Source organism: Galeopterus variegatus, unplaced genomic scaffold (genome assembly GCF_000696425.1).
Source record: "Galeopterus variegatus unplaced genomic scaffold, G_variegatus-3.0.2 Scaffold206, whole genome shotgun sequence".
Taxonomy (NCBI): domain Eukaryota; kingdom Metazoa; phylum Chordata; class Mammalia; order Dermoptera; family Cynocephalidae; genus Galeopterus; species Galeopterus variegatus.
Window position 1 is genome coordinate 342,872 of NW_007726317.1, and position 24,368 is coordinate 367,239.

The 24,368-nt window shown below is 35.4% G+C and overlaps 1 protein-coding gene across 1 annotated transcript in view; it reads left to right on the plus strand.

Moving 5' to 3' along the window:
* The window catches only part of DYNC1I1 (dynein, cytoplasmic 1, intermediate chain 1), a 312,180-nt gene extending 288,318 nt beyond the window's left edge, over window positions 1-23,862 (plus strand). The window contains exons 15-17 of the mRNA XM_008565819.1: window positions 1,742-1,882; window positions 6,024-6,149; window positions 22,918-23,862. Of these exons, the coding sequence (XP_008564041.1) occupies window positions 1,742-1,882; window positions 6,024-6,149; window positions 22,918-23,028 (378 nt within the window). The 3' untranslated portion in view covers window positions 23,029-23,862. The remainder of the gene's footprint in view (window positions 1-1,741; window positions 1,883-6,023; window positions 6,150-22,917) is intronic.
* The last annotated feature ends 506 nt before the right edge of the window (window positions 23,863-24,368 follow it).

Sequence of the window (24,368 nt, forward strand, 5' to 3'; positions counted from 1 at the left end):
CTACATTAAGTAGCCAATAAGCAAATAATGCTGGCTTTAAATCATATTGCAAACGTGGTATACAATACATATTTTGGCATTAAAAATATAGAACAATAAAATACAAAACTGTAAAACCAATGTCCAGTTAATTCTTTTTGATATCAATGCCATATTTTTTTTCAAATTATATCCCTATGAGATACTTTTTGAATTAAAGATAAGTCACATCACATACACACACATACACACAATGGCCCATCTAAAATCTTCTGTGTTGCTTTAATGTATTAAAATTTTGTTCACTTCTAAGCACTGATTTTTATATATCAAAGCAAAAGAATTCATGGAGAGAGAAAATCACTTACAGTCACTACCTTAACAAATTTTTGCATTAGATTTAGGTTACAGAAGTTTTATTGTTTTCACACTGATTTTGCTTTCAGCACATGTACTTCCTGCACTCCACATTCACTAACAGTACATTTTGGGAGTTTGCTTTAATATTTGGAGCTAATTCCGTACAGATACGTTCTTTGAACATTCAATGCAGAAACCATTTGATTGTTCATATTGTATGTTATCTTTTCTCCATCTTATTACTGTGGCCTGTACAGGCATTCAGTCGAACCCATGAAGACAGTACAGACAGCTGACTGGATGAAGAAGACATTGGGGAAAAAAAAAAAAAAAAACTCCCATTGTTTAGATTTCTGTCAGAGGATATAAGAATACTTAATTTCTTTTATCTCTAGGGCTTTCATTATCATTTAAATTTCACTTTACATTAATTGATCAGGGATTAGTAAAGCCATTATGCAGAAATTAGAATAAGACAAGCCAGATGGAATGAATAATTCATGAAGTCCAATTACGTTTTATTTCTGGTGTACTTTCAAACTTGCCTCTGACTTCTGTGCTATTTTGATGTGACAATATTCACTAGAAATCAAGAGTGCCATTTAAATTTATTGTATCCTTCGAAAGTGGAAGCATTTGTATGCAATGGGGATATGTTAACGCATTTCCCCCCAGAACACCAATTTTAGGGCTCTCGGAAATACTGGGTGATCTAGAAAATATGATTCTTTTTCCATGGTGGTCCAGGGGTACTACAACAAGCCACGCGCGTCCACCTGGTTTGGGTGAACTGCCTATAGAGAGAGACTAGGGTCTTAGGATCGTGAAAATTTCACCTCGTAGAAGAGCTATCATCCCTTTAAAAATGCGTGTCCCCATTCCCCGCCGCAAAGGAACGGCTGGGTAGGAATTCGGCCTGGAGTTGGACTGGAAGCAGCCGCCGCCGTTGCAGCTGCAGACGAGGACCACGAGGTGGCAGGGGTTGCCTTCAATGCAGAGGTTCGCGGCGGCCGGCCCGCCGGGGCTCCGGAGCCTCCCCGCGGGTCCCAGCCGGGCAGACCACGGCCGGGGTAGGCTCCCAGCGCCTCGCAGAGGGCTGCCCGGCCAGATTCCACACTAATGGGCAGTCCCGTCCACCTGTCTGGAATGTCTCCTACGACTGTGTCTGAAACCGCCTCCCCCCGCCCGTCCCAGCCCCCAGCCCCTTCACAGTCCCCCCGGTATTTATTTATGCCACTGGACAGTTCTAGTCACATTAAAGCTCCGGTTCACCTTCTCCAGGACTTTCATCTCGGGAAGTTTTATGACACTTTGTGAATGTGCAAAGTTTTTAATTAGGCTCTCTAGACAGCCCGAGGCAGCAGCAGCGCCACAAAGTCTTCACGGTCTCTCTGCTTTACAGCACAACAAGCCGCTCTACTCCTTTGAAGACAATGCAGACTATGTGTACGATGTCATGTGGTCCCCCGTGCATCCCGCGCTCTTTGCCTGCGTGGACGGGATGGGTCGCTTGGACCTCTGGAACCTCAACAATGACACCGAGGTGAGCGGCGGCGCAGGCGCCCGGGCCCGAGGGCTGGGAGGGGGGCGCAGTCGGCCCTCGCAGACTCTCCCTCTTCCTCCAAAGGGGCCTTTTTTGGACGGACCCTCCATCTGCAGCAGGACTGCCGGCCCCCCAGTCTTGACTACCCTGAAGGGAATTGGCAGATGCATGGGCCAAAAATTACTTAATCTCACTTCATCCTTAAACTGTGGCAGATCCAGGACAATTAGTGACCCTTTTTTGCAAAGAGCAAAACGGTATGTGTCCACGCCTTTCTCTACAGGAAAGGACACACAGGCATTTTTCAGAGCAGTACTGAAATAACTTTATTGGCAAACAAGTAAGCTTGTGTGGACGCTGATTTTAGATTGGGCTTTTTAAAAGGGTTATTTGTCAATATTTTATATTTGTACGGTTTCTATTTTTAATCTATAAAAGGTGATTCAGTTGTGACTATCTTATTGTTTAGATCTATCATCCATTCGATTTTTTACCAAGGAAAATATTCTTTGTCTAAGTGAACTCAAAGGCAGACTTTTACAATGGTCTCTAACTTTGAATCTGTATATCAAACTCAGTTTAAAAAAATAAAGAAACGAGATTTTAACGTGTCATATTCAGAGTAGTTCACAAGTTGATAATAATTAATACTATATACATTTATGTTTTTTAAATTATGCTGTGTACATAGTTCCTTTTTTACAATCTCAAAATTATTGAGGTGTTAATTCAGTTACTCGTATTTTTTGATTTGGTTTTTAAAATATATATATATAAAATGTCCTTAAATTTTATAAAATGGTCTCTATCATTTTCTGGTTTCTGATTCAGGGAAGCTCTCCATACATAAGAATGGACAGGTAAGAGGGGCAAGTGCTGCAGACTATATGTCAAGTGGAGAACAAGAGAAAGGTCTTTTGAAGTGTTTTGAGCAGGAAACAGCTCAGCCTTTTTAATTAGGAATCCTACAGCTGGGGGATATGAAGAGGAGCAGGCTCCCTTAGTATTTTTTTTTTTTTTTGTGGGAGGGGGCTGGGAAGTATCCTTCAGGTGTTATTATTGAGTCGTATCATCAAGGGTATATACACCTATAACCGCTGCCAAATAGTTATCTTTTAAAAATCTTTCAATTTGTCTATTTTTCCTCTTAGCCATAAGAACTGTGTGACAAGGATACGAGTTATGTAGTGAAGAATCTTTGAAAATAATCAAAAGGCATGAATACGTGAAATGCCCATCATTTTGGATGTTGAAATATTTAGCATTATTGCTTTTAATAGAAAGATGTTATAACCCTACCTTGTAAGGGTTTCCCAAAGTCTTTCATCACTGTTGATTAAAATCCTATTGCTTCTATTTGCTAGAAGAAACTCATTCACTTAAAGTAACCAAAAAACCAACATATTCCAGGTTGACTTAGAAGAAATCAGGCTTTAGTGGGGGTGATATTCAAGTGATACTCAACTACAGTCCATACAAAGGAAACGAGTGTTCCATAAACTCAATAATTCTTATGGAACTGTTGGTTTTGTGGTTGTTGTTTTTAATCTTTTTTTTTTTTTTTTAGGTAAAATGAAAGTAATGTCTCAACATTGCCAAATGTAATTTTTCCCCTTCTCTTTCTCGAGGTATCAAGGCAACTACATAAGAATTTTATAGCTAACGTTTTTTAAAAAAAAAAATTATTACTGGTCATGCAAACTGTTTAGTTTTGTGGTAAACATAACTCTGCTTTTACAACGGTAGTAGAGACATATTGAATCTGATTTACATACAGTAATGAACTAAACAGTTTTTAAAACCCTCAAATCATTTTTGCCTTCCAGTGAGGCAAACAAGATTTTTCAAATATTTCTCCAATTAGAAATTAGATTTGTAAAAAAAAAAAAAAAAAGAAAGAAAGAAAGAAAAAAAGAAAAGAACCTGAAGTCTCAGTACATTAGTGTGTTTTGTTGTTTTGTTGTTGTTCAAATTACTGTTTTTAGATCAAGTTATCCCAGCTGCTCCCTCCCATGGAAGAATAGTTTGTATTTACCTACCTTAGTATTACACATTTCTACTGCTTACTGTAGTAATTTATGCTGAGTATATCTCCTTTGCAATTAAAATAATTGAGCCCTAAAAAATGTAAAAATATTTGTGAAACTGAAGTATAAAATAAGAGAGCAACAGAGAGAACATATGGATTATTTTTATTATAAATTCATCAACTTTTGAAAGGTCATTACTGATCAAATTAATAAAAATGTATTTTGTCATTTCTTCATCCATTTACTAATTTTTTACCACTTACTACAGACTGAAATCGGGTTTTTTTTTACCATTTATAATATCTATAAAAAGATAGTACTTTTAAATATTTAAAACAGTGTTTCAGTTTGTTATATTACTTATATTCCAAATAAATAAAATGCTTAAAAATGTATTAGGCATTATTTAAATGTATCAAAAGGTCAGTTTATTTTGAGTGATTAAATTTTTGTTATATTCATACTAAGATTAAATATTTTATTCAATTTCTGAGATTGTTCATAGATAAAATCTGATATTGAATAGAATTAGGTAATAGAACTAAGTAAGAACTCTGTATTGTGTGATCCTTCTAAATTATCATGTTAAAAATTAATTCTGAAAACTCTATAGCTGTGTCATGGATATGTTTTCTGAGCAGTGCACTAATAATAAAGTGTATTGACAGAATTATGGTCCATCTAAATTCACATTGTTTCAGCCTTTGAAAGGTTTGGTTAAAAATTCAGACTCTAGCCTGCACAGCAGGTACCTTTATTGTAGCAATTGTGTATTTTTTAAAAATAAATGAGCTGGGGACTTTTGTTTTACATTTTTGCTCTCAATTGACATACAATGATTTAAGCGGGTGAAAGAATTTTTATTGATTTCAAGATTAAGTTTAAACATAGATTCTTACATATGATGGAGTTTTTATTGCTATTTTAAAGATGGGTATCGGGTCAATAATTTCATATAAACAGATGGTTTCAATTCCCTGAATAACACAATGCCGGGGGTGCTAAGTCACACTACATGTCGTGTTTCCATCCGAATGCAACATGTTGATTAGGCATGGTCTTAAACAGTGGCATAAGATAATCTTGGTGGTCCTCTTTTCACCATTTTTTGTTTTGTTTTAACATTTATCTTTTTATTTCTTAATGGCCTATTGTCATTTCCTATTCAACATTTTTGTAGAAGGCTCAGGAGGTCTGATCTTTATGTCAGTTATAAACTTCCAATCTTGAAGACAGGAGTTAACATAACTGATGATGGAAAAAAGGTAGACACACTAAAAATTGTCTTTCCAATTACTAAGGTTCTTGTAACAAATACCATAGGTTCCATTTCAGCACCTCCAGTTCACTTTAATAATAATTATTATTATGATCATCAGTGTTTTCAGATTTGGGGTGTTTATTAAAGGATATAAGGCATTTCCTGAAAGCAGTTGGCTACATTTTATCAAGGATATCATTCTGGGGACATGGCCAAAGTTATGGACCACTTTCTATACCCTAGTACTGCCGGGGGGGAAGAAAACAGGGGGAAAAAGAGAGAAAGGAGAATTCGAGGTTTTTGTAGTTTTTTACCTACATGCTTGCTTTTCTTCTGATCATTCCTTCCCCAGTGAGGTTTGATGGATCAATATATATGTTTTTTTTTTTCCCTGAAGACTCATATTAATATGACATTTATTCCACCACACACCCCCCTTCCTGCCTTTTATAGTGTCCTTAATCTTGGTAAATCCTGAAATCTCTTTCTCCATCAATCCATAAATGATGACCTGATGATGAAGTATCACATTTAGCTACTGTGTTTGTATGTGGGATGTACACCTGGCATAATCCGAAGAAATATTTATCTCACTCACTGCCCAGTGACTGTGGAAAAAGACTCTCACTCCTTTTCTTTTTTGTTGAAGTGTCTCTTCTCTCTACCCCTTAATTCAGCGGAGCATATGATTTAGGAACAATGAATCCTTTTTACCTCTGCACGAGGGATGTATATTACTTCATGCACATGAAGGCAGTGATGACTCATCCACTTAAACATATCATTGTAAATGCGTATATTTAAATTCATATTCAGAGATTCTTTTTTTCTGTCGTAACCCCTTTGGCAGGTTCCAACAGCAAGTGTGGCTATTGAAGGGGCATCCGCCCTAAACCGTGTTCGTTGGGCTCAAGCTGGCAAAGAAGTTGCCGTTGGGGACTCAGAAGGCCGTATTTGGATCTACGATGTTGGAGAGGTGCGTGTTTGTTTGTGGTGTTGTGGTTGTTGTTGTTGTTGTTAACTTGTGTATGTACTTTAAAGACCTAGTGAAATTACTGGCAAGACCTTGTGGGCCACAAGAACCCTCTCAAGTGCGTTTGCAAATTTCCATTGACTTCAGTGGGAGTTTGGTGAGACTTCCTTAGGGCCTAATTTGGTCTTTTGTCTCTGTGCACAGGACACTTTAGTTAATGATCCAGGTTCCTTTTAAAATACTATAGAATTCCCAGCTATCCTGTGAGGAAGCACGGCACTTCCCACCAATTTCATGAGAATGAAGAGTTTGCCAAGTTCATCATGCTAACTTTGAATTTGGAATTTGTTGTTTACTTGGAAAAGTCAAGTTGTAGTCAGTGTGCTCAATTAAAATGTATACTATTTCTCTTTAATTAAAGTGTAGCCAATTAAAAACGCTGAGGTTAATCAGAACTTTGTACCATTTTCATGGTATTCAAAGTTATTATATGACATATGTACCTCCCTGGTATGTCTTATTACATGATGTGTAATGTATCCCTGAATATCATGGCACATATGAAAGGAAAAAAAAACTACATCTTTATTTCAGAAAAAATCTCCTTGAAATTTTGTACTACCTTTATTTAATATTACATTATCAATCAGTTATATTTAAGCTTACATGTTTATTTTTACTATATGAGAAATTATTGACAAAAACCATCGTTTCTGGTGAGGTTAAAGAATATTTTCCTTAAAGACAAAGAATATATAGAACTTTCAAGCAAAACAAAATAAAGGTGTTATGTAATGTTATTTTGTCATAATACAACTCTAACATTTGCATTCCAGGGAGAGAAAATATATCAACATTTGTATGCATAATATCCTAGATCTAGAAAGTACTCTATGAGTGCCTGGTGGAGAGGTTTAGCTGATCACACTGAGAAGGGTTCTTTATGGTTTCATCAATCAACATTCTATAAATTTGGCAATCCTAGATGGTTTATTCTATAATGAAACTTTTGATGACATATTATATGCTGTTATACGGTACAGTTGATTATGTGGAAACAATCTAGATGGTGTTTTTTAAAATTCAACCAAAGACACACTGAATGATTTTAGAGATCAGGGTTATCTGAAGTAAAACTAGAAGAATTTCTTGGTTTTACTACATGTTGTATATCTCATTAGACACCTCTTGGACTGTTACTGATGCCACAAGCTGAGTCATTCCAACAGTGACAAAGACTGTGTTAACGTTGGCCCCAGTGCTGAAGATGCAAATAGTCTGGTGACTATTGATGTTGTCTAGAGTCTCTGGAAAAGAGAATACCCTTTGAGTCAGAAATATTGCCAATAGATTTATGGCAATATTTTCTTCAATGAGTATTCTTTACATTTAATGAATCTTTTTCATCTTTTATTTCATCAAAATAACACTAAATAACAAAAATAAATATTCTTCATTGGGTCATTTCCTAAAAAATAAAAAAGGAACCAAAGAAAAACGTAAAGAAACAAACAAGGTTTCTTTCTTTTTCTTTCTTTATGTTTCTCTTCCTTCCTTACCTATCTACCCCTCTTTCTTTCTCTCTCTCTCTCTTTCTCTCTCTCTCTCTCTCTCTCCTCTCTTTTGTTTGTAGCAAGTGTAATTGTGAGAGAGAAATAGATGTGAAGACGTGCTCAGAGAAGAAATGTCAGAAAATAGATGAGGTTTTAAAACTCTTTTCTCTACCTCCTTTGCATAGACACAATGCCCTTTAACTCTTAAGATATACGCAACATGATTTTATCCCTGTTTGTTGTATCCCAAGAGGGCTGAAAGACAGAATAGTTTAACAATCTAGTTTATTTTTTTAAAGGCATTTAAAAAAATCTTTATGGTGACTTAAATACTTTATACACACACACACACAAACACATGCAACATCTCTATGTGATAAGAAAACACAACATGACATATAAACAGAATTTTCTGCAATAAAATGATTTTATACCTTATGGACAGAATTACTTGAATATGACTCACATTTTGAGAGTATAAATGATTTTACAAAAGTTTCTTTGGCTGATATATGGCTGCTAAAGCTTCTTTCTGGGATGCTATCATCATTTCTGAATTGTAAAGTGTTGTTATTCTCATATTTCTACTATCGTACTGGCAGGTCAGGCTGGTTTTCATTTTTGTGTTATTGCCCTTACTTTTCTAAGTGATATTACAGACCATAGAAATGTCTGCAGCTATAGGCCAGTCTTGCCTATTGTCTGGAGTCTAGACAGGCTATAGAAAAATCTCTGTGACATATAATAGGCCAAACAATTTGTAGGGTTGTTTATCCCTACAAATTCACTACCAAGAAAAGAGAAAGGATGTACTATTTTATTGAGAGTAGGTAATATTACAATCTTCCAGCCCTCTCTAAATGACCAAAAATCAAGATAGGCTCATATACTTGAACAATTCTTTCTGTGTTGTTTGATAATATACAAAGCAATCCATAGCTCAGAAAAACTCAGACTTAACAAACTAATTTTGCCTTAATTATAGTTTTTTTTCCAAGTATCTTCGAAAGGTATCTTATATTTATTTCCTGGGGGAAAGGGGAAATGGAAGGAGCTTTTCTTTTTCTATTTGTTCACCTCTATGCTTTATTCTAAGTCTCTGAAGACCAAGTCTGTAGAAACACCATGTACTAAAAGGAAAGATGACTTTTCTACAGCTCAGCCTCAGCCGAAGCTCACTTCTGAAAGATGGTTGATCCCTTCATGGGCAAATACTGCCATTACTGTAATTACTATTGTATCGTTCACCAGCTCAGAACTGACAGAGCATAACTGTGCTTAGAAGAGAAGGGCACCCTCTAAAGAGCACCTCCCCAGCCTTCCAAATCACCTACACTGCAAAACCAGATGGAGTCCCTTCACGGCAAGGTGGCCCATTGAGAATCAGAGGTCAAATCTATGCCTGGTGCGTGGCTGATGCAAGGGAAGGTATTTGAGCAGGAAGCGATTTAAAAAGCAAAAGACATAGAGGAAGACATTTTAAAAATATGGCATTAAGGACTAAATTGCCAGTAGGCTGTTCTACCATTATCAATATTCAAAATTTGTCCTCCCATCCCCATTAAAACTAAACTCTTCACCTGGGTTATGTCAACCTTTGGATGGAAAACCTTGCTTTGTGGAATCCTCTAGAAAGAAGACAAAACACTTTTAGATAAGCCTTGCAATACAACCTATGTAAGAAAGTGAATGGTAATTTTTAAAGTGCACATTGTTGATCAATTCTTCTTGGGACCTCAGTACATTGAATAGATTCCGTCCATGGGGAGACATCTTACGTTCATTCTGCAGTGTTGACTTGACTGAGACCTCTGTTGGGCTGGGGAGAAAGGAGGGGGCAGCAGGCTGTCTTTTGCCAAAGTCCTGTTCCACAAATGAGGTCGGCCTTGTCAAGGTGGGACCTGTGCAGTTGCATAGGGCCCTGTGCTTAAGGGAGCTCCGAGCTTGGTTTAATGTTCTGCTGTCATTGTGTTGCAATTGTTAAACATTCTTCAACCAGGAGCCCCACATTTTCATTTTGCGCTGGGCCATGCAGTTTACATAGCCCATCCTGTCCATAGGAGTATTGCTTGTGATACCACTCACAAGGCAAATCAGAAATGAAAAATTGGGACCTTGACCTAGATCATTAGGAAGAAAGAAATCTCTAGGAGTGTAGTTAAACACAGTACATGTCAAATGATCTTATATTACCTATTTCTTAAAATTATTTTAAAATGTTGAATGAGAAGAGCTGTGATTCTACATTACAGACATCACTAGGAGCGTAGAGAGAGAGCAGAAGCAGCACTGGAGAGTCAAGTCATCTCCCCACAAACCCTGTTTTTTTTGTTGTTGGTTTTTTTTTTTTTTTTGACCAGTAAGGGGATCGCAACTCTCGGCTTGGTGTTGTCCACACCACCCTCAGCCAGTGAGCACACCGGCCATCCCTATATAGGATCTGAACCCGCGGCCTTGGCGCTAACAGCACCGCACTCACCCGAGTGAGCCACGGGGCCGGCCCACAAACCCTGTTTTGATCACATAATTTTAACTGAAAGTGTAATTTAATTTGGAGAAAGATCTATAAGATGCCTACTATCGCTGGAGTGGAGTGGGACAATCTTTCTCTATCCAATCCGTTTTCGAGAACCCGCTAATAAGATATACTTCTGTGCCTACCAGTGAAGATATACCCATTCAAGTTCAGGAAGACTTGCCTTCCATGGGCTCTAGCACTCAATGGGAAGAGCACTGCGGAAAATGACTCAGGTGTCACCAGTCACTAACAATCATCTGCCTCATCTCCTGTCCCAGCTGCGGCTGCAGCTGCTACAGGGAGTCCCAGCACAGTGCCCCCACGGTCATGTCCTCCTCTATTATGTACAATTATCCTCAGTGACTTTTAAGATGATGGCAGAGAGCAGTGGCTTGAATCCAGATTTACTGATGCAATTTATTATGAATTTCTGAAGGGGTAAACAGAGGATTGTGTATGAGATCACTGAAATCACCAGATTGAGTTTGTCCATCCCTCTTTTTTCTTTTTGTTACATTTCAATGGCAAAGGCATGAGTAATATCTTAGAGCCTATGACTCAGGAGGTAAAATATAAAACAGCAATGTTTTCAGGTAGGCCTCATGATGCTGTGTTTACATAACACACATTTTTGGTTGTTTGATCTCAGCATTGTATCTGAAAAATATACTGTACACATTTATTTTCACAGATAGGGGTCTGTTTTCTTTGCAGAGCAGGTGCTTAACTCTCATTAGCATAAATGGAAGTTATGCAAATCCAACAAAACATGGAAAAGATCCATTTTTATACTAGGTTATAATTTTTACTCTATTTGTGCATTAAAAAGTTACTTGAATAGATAGTGTTTGCATGCACCAGTTAAATTTTCTGAGATCGAAAATAAAAAATGTAACTGGCTCTTGAACAAGTTTTGAGAAATCTCCAAACTATGGGGTGCAATCTGTTTCAGCTTATAGAATCCCATTCAATTAATCAAAACATAGATAAGATAAAAAGTCACAAATTAACTATAAATACAACCTCAAAGAGAGTTGTTAATCATTGTAGGAATTTTTTTTCAAATGATGAGTAAACGCACATTTTAGAGAATTAAAAATAAAAATTACTCACTGCCGTGGCTCCTTTACTGAATAGCAAGCATTTCTATATATATGGAGCTGATTGTAACAGCGCATGGGCCAGTGAGTATAGTATTATTCACGTGTCCTGATGATTGATAGTCAGCCTATCTACCTGTCTTTCTTGCAGATGTGTTTTATAGAAAGCCCGTTGCCATTGTTAATGCTTCAGTGCTGTCACACAGATGCGGCTGTCATAAATATCCCCTAACAACTATGTTTGCTGCTTATCTGAATTAGTTAGAATGCTGTTTGCAGCTCCAGTTTTGAAAGAAGCAGTTTATCTTCCACCTCCTATTATTTCTTTTTCCATTAACCTCTTCCAGGGAGGATTTTGTTTTCAGTTGTGATAAATACACAGAAGTTTCAAATCGATGATTATATTTTTACAGTAGTCAAATGATAAAATTCCAAAATCACTTTCAGCTTAAAGTAGGATTTGAAAAATATAATGGCAACTTAAAAACTGTGATTTGGGAGATGGATAAATCTTATCTCCCTAGCTTTATTTGTTTGATATCCCATTCATTAATTACCTATGAAAATGTGCAGAAATCTTTAAATTTTAACTCTTCACTTTGGTAGCACTTCAAATAGCTTGTTTGACATGACTATTTTGGGGCAAAAAGAATAGTAGAAATTTTATTACAAATTTCAATTAATATGCAATACATTTGACATTAATATATTAAAAGGGCCTTGAAAAATTCTTGAAAAGGAAAAATATGAGAGATCAAATGTAACTGCTAAAGTAGTAGAGCATGATTTTAAACGTTCATTTGAATATATTTTAAAGCTGAAATAAAAAGTGAGAGTCAAAAGTTTATTTGGAACTCCAACAGTAAAAACAACAGATGTAATATACTCTAGAATGATGGCCAAGGTGTTGTACATAAGTTCTGTTAAAAAGCATCTCAAATGGTTTTCATAGCCAGCAAGAATAAGAAAAAAAGGAAAGATTCAGTGAGCCGTTTCTCCTGTACTTTAAATACCAGTTTGATGTAGTGGCATCTGATAAACTGGAAGTGCTGAGAATTAAAAAGGCTTTGAGAGACACAAAATAAATACAATACATTTATGATTTTTAAGTGGATTACACTTAGGCAATAATTGTTTGCTTTGTGTAACTACTTCATGTTTTCCAGTAGGACAGGCCTATATCGATTGATTCTCCATTAGAAGCCTTTGTCCTGAATATAAATAACTCTCCTCCTTGAGGAAGGGAATGTACAGAACACAAAATATGAAGTTAAACTGAGATTTTGGGGGTTAATTCAGCAAGAGTTCCTTAATGAAAAAGGACAGCATTTGAAACCAGCCAATTAAGTTCTTGTGCTGTGTAAAGGCTGTTACCCCTGCTGAAAACAAACTTGAGTGCATGGCTCAGCTTTGGCAGCTTCCAAAAGAGCAGAGTTGGTCTCAGCTTAGAAACGTCCAGTTATGATTATCCAGAACACTCTTGTTTCTCATTAAATAAGTGTGGCTGTAACTTGCTAGATTCTTGAAGGTCTTTACAAGTACTGACTTTATTCTTAAGTAGATAAATGCAATTATTTTTCTTTAGCTAATGCTAAATATTTCCTTTGGTTTTCTATCCATGGAAAAGAAAAGACTTAGGCATAAATTCTTCCATGATACCAAGCATCCAGATAAGAGCTGAAAATCTAAATACCTAGTTCTGTTGATAACCTCCAGTTATTCGATGAAATAGCAATAAAACTTCGGGATTTTCAACAGGGCCTTTCAGTTTTCACCCCAATTTTAAGTGTTATACCACAATGCTGTGCTGTTAAACCAGGAGCACAAAAACATATTTGTATGAGCAGATTCGGGGTGCTCATGAACATAATTATATAAAATAAGCTACTTTGAAATAATACATTAATTTATTTCTTTGTCACAATAAATTATATGTATTTGACATAGAACAGTTTGATTGTAAAACGTTATGATTGTAATTTTAGTATTAACTTGACTTCTGGGAAAAGTATTTAATTTAAAAAAGAAAAGCACTATGAATTCCAATTAATGTTATAATTATTCATCTTATAGTGAATTTAGTAGCAATGGCTTTCACTTTGATAATTATATATGTAAAAGACCATGATTAAACTAATTATTATATGAGTAGTGTGCTTATTCAGGCAGCATTAGTTTATGAAAATGGAATAATAAGATTAATACCTTCTCAATCGAATTTTTTGCTGAATTGATAAGAAAATACTTATGACTTTTACGTATTATGGAATAGTTGATTAAATGACAAGAAAGCCCTCATATCTAATTTTATAAAAACCAAATTAATGTGTGTACAGTAATTTGCAGTATTCAGTGATATTCATATATTCTCATTTTGGCAATAGATGGTCTGTGAATATAAACCTTCTGAAACAAGAACTAGTTTGTATAATTAATCATCTTTATGATTCTTCTGTGGTTTCAAACTGTCATCTTCAGTAGCAGTTTGGATTCTGAAGCAGTTGTTAATTATAGTGTTAATTTTTTTATGGCTGACAAAATTGTGTTTAGTTTTAGAATTTCAAATCTGTTATATTTTATCTTGAAAAATTGCTGCTTAGAACAGTAGCCTCAAATCACAGCTTAGAAAGCCAAGTGTAAAGCGGCTCCAATCATCTGTGAATCTAGATTAACCCTGGCCTATATAAAAAGGGAGAGTTATTTGTTTCTTACATGCATATATGTACTACTGTTGGTATATCTAAAATATAATACAAAATCAAATATCTGCTTATGCATGTTTTCTGTGTAAATATTTATATGTCATGTAAGTTGAACTTGCAAAGTGAGAAAGTGAATGAATCATTATATTACACTTTCAAGAAACCTTTACATGAATTTTTCAGAATGCCAGCTATCAGAATATCTTTTAAATTTTAAAACATTTTTTAAAAATTTTAAAAATTGGGTCATTTAAGGAGTACCCAAGCCACTAACATTGCAGAAGAAATTCTGCACTCTTACTTTGAAGCTACTAGATTATACTGACCAGTGGCACATTCCTAGATCTTTCTCCTAATGGCCCACTAATATCTTCACAGTATTTAGATTAAATCTTTTGATTGGTCTCAGCATTAAGGTCTCTTAGATAGAAAGCGAATACCTTCTAGTGTTATAAAGACTAGCTACCCTTTTGACTTTGGGTAAAAAAAATTCAAGTTGGCAACCCTCCTTTGGTTATCACATTCTTCAGTAGATTTTTCTAACTGTTGGAGTGCCACATCCACAGAAACATACACAAAGTAGATACTTGACAATCGTCTATTAAAATGGGATAACACAGTCTAGCACAATGCCTGGCACATAATAGGCACTCAATAAATATCTGATGTGTGAATGAATGATTCACATGTGAACATTTTGGGGAAATTAAGAGAAAGCTTAATTGTGCAAAGCATTCAGATGCAGCCTCCAAGTTAGCTACAGAATGATGAGCAGGAAAAATTCATTTAACTATATTTGCACAAAAAAGGATATTTAGAAAATATACTTAAAAAAGAATGCTTATCCTTCCTCCCCAGTCTCTATCCCAGTCTCCCTCTCCTCCTGTGCTTTTAAAAGTGAGTAATTGGGCACTCGTATAATGAAAGCATAACAGTTGATTCAAACAGTTGTCAAACCACTGGAAAAATGCTTCTTTTTCATTGTGCTTTTTTTGGACACTATAGATATTGTAAATCATGAACTGCATTATAAAAATACCTCTTTTATGCCCAAACATTCAGTAGGAGGGAATGACATTTCTTTTATTACCTTGGTAAATGTTTTTAAGGTGTTTAGCAATAAGTCCTCTTTTTGTCAAAACTGCTTAGATGCAGTGGTTGCTAGGAATTTATTAGAAAACGTATAGTTAATAATATCAGGGAAAGAAAGGATATATGTTTAGTAAGCTAATTGACAGATCAGCTTAAGTAGCATGTGCTTTTTCTTTTTCCTGCCATTTTCTTGATCTTTTGTGTTATGGAAAAAGAAGTAATTGAAGTTTAGAAAGTTTATTTTCTGTTATTGCCCATCAGCCAATGTTTTTAGCATTTTCTCCATCTTGTGGACAGAGAAATGGATTTTCCAAATAATAGAAAAAAAATAATGCTTAAAAGATTTCTGAAGAAAGGAGGATAAGATTTTAATACAAATGTAAACAAGGCCATCTTTAGGCCTTAGTGAATTAACCCTTTTCTTCTTTGACTGCTTTTTTTCCCTCACACATAGGTTAAAAACTTCAGAATTTTGTCATACTTTCTATAATGCTACGTTTTAACGTGAAGAATATTTTTAAATGTTAATTTCTTAAGGTAATGTTTCAAATGAATTATTTATTTTCTTCTGTATTTCTGGCTTATTAAAATTGATATTGGCCCGTATTTGTTACTCTTTACTTTGATTCTTATGTCTTACTTTTATTTCTTTTCTTAATTAGGTGGTAATGGAGTTTTTTTAAAGTGTAGTTCTAAGAAACATGCAAGAAAAATAAGTCACTCATGTACAGATACAGGGAAGAGACCTTTGGCAGAGAGGTCTCAAGCTTCATAGGTGGATGGGGGTTTCTTTAAATAGGATTTTCGGATGAAGAGAAATTAAAAAATAGCCAGATACCATCAGACTACAGTAGGATAGAATGCTGTTACATTTCACAGAAACTTGAACCTATACACTGGAAATAGCAGACTCTACAGAACAGAGACTATTGTAATTCCTACTTTCCCCACTTCTGTGAAACTGCTCTAAATTCTAAGTTACTACACTATATCTTTTTGTGGTAGCACACTGTAGTATATTTACACCCTCTGTATACTGCATTCTGGCTTGGATACTACACTTTATCTTTTTGTGGTAGCACACTGTAGTATATTTACACCCTCTGTATACTGCATTCTGGCTTGGAATTCTGGTCCGTGGTTTCATCCATTGTTAACAGTGATGCTAGACACTCCCGAGAGTTAAACACAGTGGAGCTGCATTTATGTGAAGCGGGTACGCGTGGTCGTTCCAGCGGCCGTTTCATTGCTTAAACCTCCCACTTCACTTCCATATGTGTGTGTGTGGCAAAGGGAATTGTCCTAAAAAATACAGGCTTCCTCTGAACACAAGTGCGTATTTGTATACCAGTAAGTCAACACCGTCCTGAATTTGGGTGCTGTTAATAACTGTACTTTTTAAAAGCTTTTAGAGCTTAGAGTTTTAGCAGTCATTCCATGGAAACCCACATATGCTTCCACAGTTTCAGTAAATGCATTAAAAAATAATGTGTATTAAAGTGAAAGGTAATTTAAAAGATATCTTTTTAACAGAAAACTTTAATTTTTAGGTTAATACAGGAAATGAATTGTTATGTATCTGTTCAGAATCAATGGTTAACATAGTAGTCTCAGGCTTTTTTTTTTTTTAATGACTCCATTTAATTGAAAGATTACAAAGATGCTGATGAACCACACATCCATGGAATATTTATCCTGAAACCTAGAGTCCTACTCACTTGATTTGTTTGCCATGCTTAATGCATCTGAGAAACCAAGTGAATTTACTCAGTGCTTTTCTGTGTCAATTATCCAAGATTAAAAAAAAAATTAACCTATTTTTAAACTAAGCAATGACTGAGACAGATATTTTTACCAAAAAAAATATAACATTGGGCTGGTAGGAGTTACTGTAGATAATGCAGCTATTTGAAATCAGCTGCTGGGAACTATAAACCTTTAAAAATTACTCAAAAATGAGGGAGGGTTGACTGAGGACTGTTCAAAATGGTTAGCCATGTGCTTATAAAAAGGGACATATGAATGACATTTGTGTGTTTAACCCCAGCTATAAAAAGTCATTTGATTTTTATAACAGCATGTTCAGCAGTTAAAAACCTTACAGCTTGAGGTAAAAACATAGAATCCTACTGTAGAAAGTGCCATAACAAGAAAATAGGCAGATTGGGACGTATTGATCACATGTGAAAAATAAAAAAAATATATGTACCTTTATATGTATGTGTGTGTATGTATGTGTATACTTACATGGAATAATTATATTTAAATTTGATTTTTTAAATGAGCAATGAAAAGTAACTCTGACAGAATTTTTCTTGTGATCAGAAAGAAATCTTTATTTGCACCCAGCTCATGAAAGTTAACTATTATTAAAAGTATGACTATTTAAGAAATTATTTTTTAATGTGAGTTTTTAAAAAATAAAATGTGATAAAATAGAAGGTGAACGTCTAAAAAATTTCAGCTCTACATAGGTGAAAAGAAGAAAATGGAAGAAAGAGAAGAGGGAAGGAAGCAAGAAAATAAGGAAAAAGTGGAAAGAGAAGGGAACAGGAAAACATCACTTATTCAGGGTTTATAATGTGTCAAGCACTGTACTAGGCTGATTGTATATATTTTTTTCTTATTTAATATTTACAGCAATCCTAGAATTTCTTTTACAAAAATGAGGAAGTAAAGATCAGAGACATTAAAATAATACATTTCCTTAGGACGCACAGCACATAAATGGCAAAACTGGGAAGGAAACCATGATCTGGCTTCTATCTGAGGTGGAAAAAAGGCAACCCTGGCTCCATTCTCTAAATGTAATTACTCCACAATCTGTGCATCCCTTTAAGGTACACGGGACGCACAGATAAGTCTCCCTGTGGTTGACAGATGAGTTATTTGGAGGTGGGATGGGGCAGGGTCCAGAGGCAGCCACCAGTCCACTCAGGCAGAGAGGAGGGGACAGATCCAAGACACAGCCCCTGAAGTGAGTGGGGGCTGAAACGATTAATTTTCATGAGTATTTCCACAACTTTTGCTTTTTATTTTTGACCTTTCATCTTCCAGGAATCTTAGAAGATTAAAAATAATCTTCAGAATCTTTTAACAGGTGATTCAAAACTCATTACCTGCCTGTCATTCTGCCATGGAATGGTGGCATTTCTGAAAGGGGAGAGGCACTTGATGGCCCCACACCACGTGTGAAAGTGATGTGCTCTTCAGCAAACCATTTAACTCCTTGTACTTCTCTTTCCTACCTGTTAAAGAAAGTTCTACACCCTGATCCTTAACATATTCACATAACATTCAGAATTAAATATTAAAGAAACTTTTTTAAAAAAAACAGAAAAATACTGTAGAATTGATGTGCACGCCACATACATATCATTTTTAGGAGCCTGTTCAATTTGAGTGCCAATTCAAAGAAAAAGGTGTATTACTATTCCACGAAGAATGTGAAGTAATTTCTTCACTTAGATTACCTTTCTCATCCCCTGCACATCTCTGTTGATAAATAGGTCAGACATCATCCTCCCCACTTTCCAACAGAGGCAATGAGAGGTTAAGTGCCTGACCATTGCCTACAACCGCGATGAGAGCAGGACTTAAGTCTCTGGTCCAAATGTAAGGTTCATTTTACCCCCTCCCTATGGCCAAATTGCTGCCTCAGTAACTACTTCTGGCTTTAGTTCCCTGAACTGTAAAAATAAGGTCATACCATGTCCATAAAAGGTGATCACTCTTAGAGCTAAGATTTTATTATGTTAGGAATCAGAGCCCTGAATGCCTTTGGCATTAAAATGCTTTATACATTTAGCAAAAAATTAGAAAGTGGTCATCTAACAAGGAGTGGACTGACTATTGGTAAACTCTGTCTGTGAAGCGATGGGAGTATCCGAATCCTCCCTGAGCTGTAATGTAGACCTCAGCAGATGAATCTGAAAGCAGAAAATGTTCCCAGATCTACCTGCATTCAGAACAATACTGGGCAATTTTTATGAGTCCTTCTTCACAGTGTTTCCTTGATTTAGCCATGGGCTATTTTCTTCATATTGCTTCTCATAGATTTTTAATTGAAATTACTCATCACTATTAAAAACTTGTGAAAAAATTTTCCTATCACAGTATAAATTGCTTAGAAATTATTCTAAACTATTATGCTCTGAAGGAAAAAATCCATAGTGATGCTCTAGATTTACCCTTTAATGCCTTGATAGAAACTTGAAGAGATGCTTAAGCAATGTTATTAACCTGCTATTTGCTTCCCTGCTACTTGCTTGACACAAAACAGATAGCAGCGAATGCAGTTGTCACTGTAAGAAGGTAAATTTTAGGCTATTCATTTTCTGAAGTTTAAAAAAAAAATCTATGCCAGTGTTCACACATTTTGACCTATGAAAACATTATAATTAATTTTCATGTTTATTTTATAGTCATCATATTTCAGAATGATTCACCACTGTATCTTTAATTCAAACAGTGCCTGGCATATAATTGGTCCTCAGTCAATGCTGATTGAATGAGTATTGAATACATTTATGTGCTAGTTAGGATGTGAGAACAGTCTTATTCTTTAATAAGAAATGTGCAAAGATTTTTCCTATATTATGATTAAGGTATTATTGGATTAAAAGTCTCCCAGAGAAAATCTTAAAAGCATTTATTCTCTTGAGTCTCCTTTCTAGCCATTTCTAATCAGAGAGTACCAGGTGAGAAGTCAGGAACTGCCACGAGTGAGAAGGACAGTTATGTCCAAACATATGCTGTTTACAGCCGTAGATGTAAAGTGAAAAAAAAATGGCCTTATTTTTTAGGACACCTGTTTAGTCTTACCTATAAGTAGTTCACATGACAAATAGTATTACTTTGGGTGTGGAAACAGCCTGTGAATATACATTCACACATTCAAGCTAAGATTATACTTAAAATGCTTCCTGATGGTGATATTTAATTCTAAAAATGAGGCATTGTGCAGTTCACCTTCTAAATCTAGCGTTACAATTGTCTTGGGTTATTTTTATAGTCAAATAGATGAAAAAGTATAATAGGATGAAGGGGAGAAATTTATTCCAAGTTTCAAAAAGCAATTGTGTTTTCATCATGTTCTACTCTAGAGTACTTTTATGAACAAAGCAAACTAATATTTCTATGATATTTATGATCTTGTAGAGGAAAATATTTGGTAGAACAAATTTTTTTTATTGGTTATGAATATTCATGAGATACAAAGCTGATCGTCACCCCTCGTGCCCAAGATGTGAAGGCCAGATCCATACTGGCAGCATGCCTATTACCACAAATTGTGATTGTACCCCGTGGAACAATTTTAAAAAAAGCTTCTAATATTTTGCCAACCGAAATAAAACTTTAGTGGATCAAAAAGAGAACAAGACATGCTAGAATACTGTGAAAACTTTTGTGAGGACGAATCTGTATTTTTAAGGGTATGTGTTGGTATTATAGCACCATTACTCCCACCCCTATTAAAAAGGTCAAATATAGTTTGATTACCAGATTTTTGTTGTTGTTGTTTAGCAGAAGCATTTAAATTTGATAAAATTCATTTTTGAGAAGTTAGATGTACAATTTTATATAGCATAAATGATACTCATTTCTATCCCAAATTGTGTGTGGTCACATATTCAAACCTTAATGTTCCATAATCTTTATTAGGGTTGTTTCTTAACAGTCTTGCCATTACTACTGCATGAAACTATGTAAACACATTTATGTATTTTCTTGTTTTTAGTATATAGTTTCTATACATTGCTATCAATAAAACATTACATAGGACATTATATATTAACTTAAATTTGTACCATTTTAACCAATAACATGGCTTTATGTTTGGGAGCCAAACTTAGCTTTTTATGAGCAATATATTGTGTATTATTAGTTAAGACCTGCTTTTTTCCAATTTTTAAAGTTAAATGAAGTTATGGGGCACTTTAGATTGATTCTCACCTTTTATAAGAACAAGGTGTATGTTACCATGATTGGGCTTTTGTCTCTTTGGGGCTTTTGTTTTGTGGTTCTTTTTGGAAGGACTCAGTCAGGGGGTGGAGGAAGGAAAATAAATAGTAGACTTATTCTTTCCTGTAAATATGATACCAACCCTTTGCTGCTTATGCTTTTTGTTAGTTCTTTTGTATCATTTATTTTGGGGGTCTCATTTCCCAGTGCAGTATTGTCTAAAATTGAAGAGAAAAATGAAGAATAGTGGAACATAAGAAAAGAGCTCAAAGTAAGGAAAATGGTCTGAGCAAAGGGTAACAGCAAGATTAATACTATTGTGAACTTGTCTCATTGTCTAAAGAGAAATTTGGGTTCATTTTTGTAACTAGAGAAATACTTAACCATTCAAAAACTCGTTCATATGACTAAATGAGAATTCTTATTGGTACTGCATTTCTCAAAATAAGTCGAAGAACTTATTTCCCCCACCTGTGTATCACTTCCTGAATTCTATTCTTGAAACATTTAACCTTAGTAGTAGAACACTAAAAATATACTTTGTAGAATGATGTTGCCGCTCTCCACTAAGCTTTCCTGAGACAGAGAGTATCTGAGAATATCATCCCTTGTAATAAAAATTTTACGTTCTTATCATTTGGATCTATGTTTGCTTGCTCTTTTTTCTATTTTAAAAAATGTATATAGATTGGGATAAATATCTGTTCTTAATGTTTATGGAATGCATGGGTAGCATGCATAAGCACTAGTACCTATAGGTGGACATATGCCATCTTATAGGGCAAAAGTCCAGAAGAATGGCTCTAAAGTCTAAATCGGTTTTATTCCACATGAAAACCATTCAGACTTCTACTCAATCCTGTTTCTCGTCTTCAAATAATTTTCTTTTCTATTCCAAATACTTGCATGATATCTTTAAGCAATTCATTTTTGAATGCTATGTAGAGAAATCTTTATCCTTTAAAACAGCTAACAAAAATTTGTACATGCAATTCGCATTCGGGAGGTTAATCTCTCCTCACTGAATCGTACACAGAAGAAGATATTTGGGAGATTTTATAAATCCCCTTTTTTGGGGAATCAGTATAGTGTATGGGCTAAGGATGCAGATAGTGGAAAAAGATTACACTGGCACAAGCTATGCATCGTTGTTAAGATTATATCATCTTTTTGGGCCACAAGTTCTTGTTCTGTAAATGAAAATGTTTTACCCTACATAAGCAGGATAATATTATCCTACATAGGATTCTTGTGAGAAACAGGTTAATACATGCAAGGTACTTAGAACAGAACTCTTGGTAAATGTTAGCTACTATTACTATTATTTGTAGTTATCACATCTTGCTGGAGAGCCCAGGCATGATTTCATAGTAGGAAGATTTCTTTGCATATGTAATCTATTCTTTTGCCATGTATATTCACACGTTACTAACACTTTAGAAAAAGGATCAATAGCATTGACTAGAAAGAAAATACAACAGTTCTTTCAAAATCTTGGTCAATAATGTAGTTTTTATTTGCTGTGTTCACTGTTAAGTCTAGTCTTCTTATGAAGACTTTTCATTACTAAAAGTGCTGTAATGTGGCTTCTGTAATTGTATAGTTTACATACATTTTATAAATTCCATGAGTGATTTTTGCTTCTGAGAGTCACATTATTCTCTCAAGTTGTCAGTTTAAGAGCATCACTTCAGACCCTACTTGATTCAAAGAAAAAGAATATTGGGTTTCTTTATATTCCAAGGGAAACGTCTGCTTTGGGAGGAACACTCATTCAGGCTTCAAGTCTTTCAGACATAGAAGATATCTTGCTCATCCTTTCTCCATTGCTTTGCTTTGCAGCTTGCAGTTCCCCACAATGACGAATGGACCCGATTTGCCAGGACCCTCGTGGAGATTCGTGCTAACAGAGCAGACAGTGAGGAGGAAGTCGCTGTTGAGTTACCTGCCTAGAGGAAATGAGCTGCCCCCACAGCAGCCCCCACCTTCATATTCTAGAGTGCACATCTGCAGTCAAGTCTGTTGTAATCATTGTCCCTTCAGTATCAGTATTGCTGTGACATTTTGGGTGCCAAATTGTGCCAGCTTTGCTCTAAGTATTCCAAGTGTATCCCACTGTGCTTTCCACAGACCTGAAATTCACCAGAACATTTCTATCTTTATATTTCTGTCTCAAAAATGGGGGTGGGGGGCCTTTATGGGTTTAGTTGTTGCCTTTTAACTACTTAGTAGCTGTATTTAATAGCTGGAAACCTCTGGTTAAATTTGTGCTTACATGCACTTTTGGCATAGTCCTATTAAATCCATATGAAGCCAGATATGATTGGGTACAGATGTGGCGTGCCTCATGATGTGGTACAGGGCCAAAGACTTGAGATGTGGTGTTTTACATGGTGACTCACATTATGAATGGATTTACTAGAAGAACATTGCTGCTCCTTATTTATTGTAGTGTGCTGCATGGAACATATTTATTTGAAAGCATTAAAATAAACGATCCTAGAGCATGTGCATAATGAGAGGACTGTATTCTCTCTGCTGCTGTTGAAGTTACATTAAGTTCCAAATAACAATTATAGTATGCCAGTTCCACTGAGGACATGAAATCTTTAGTGGTTTGTTGCAGTGAATGGAATGAATTTTAATGCCTATTATTTCTAGGTACTTTAACAATATTTCAAATATAGTTGACCATTGATACTTGTCATTCAAGCTAACACAGTCCAACAAAAGTCTGTGGTTCCTAAATATGAAACCAGTATTGCCAATAAAATATTCCAAAACACGTCTGCACCAGTGTGGATAAATCCTTTGCTTGGGGGAAAACCTGACTTGAATTCTGCTGTGAGAAGGGGTGGGAGAGATACATTAGGGCTATGTTAAAGATTTATCATGAATTTATAGGCAGCCAACTTGGCTGAACTTAAACCAAGACTCCAAGACTCCTACTTTTATTTTTATGAGGGCATGTGTGTGGCTTTTTTTTTTTAAAGCTCCGCCTTGTTTCCTTCACCAAAGCCACCATTGCCCAAAGACAATTTCAAATGGTGGAGTAAGAAAGATGTGTTAAAATGAACAGATACCAAATGTCCCACACATTTTTTAAAAATTTACACCAGAAAATGATGTTACTGTAAATGAAATGAAATTACTACTGAACTGGGAAATATGTCTATAAACAACTTTAATAACAATTTTTTTCAAAATGTCATTTCATGCCTAGAGAGAATGAAAATAAATAGTGGTTGAGTCATGAAAAACATTTGCAGACAGGCCTTTGGCTTTTTAGGAAG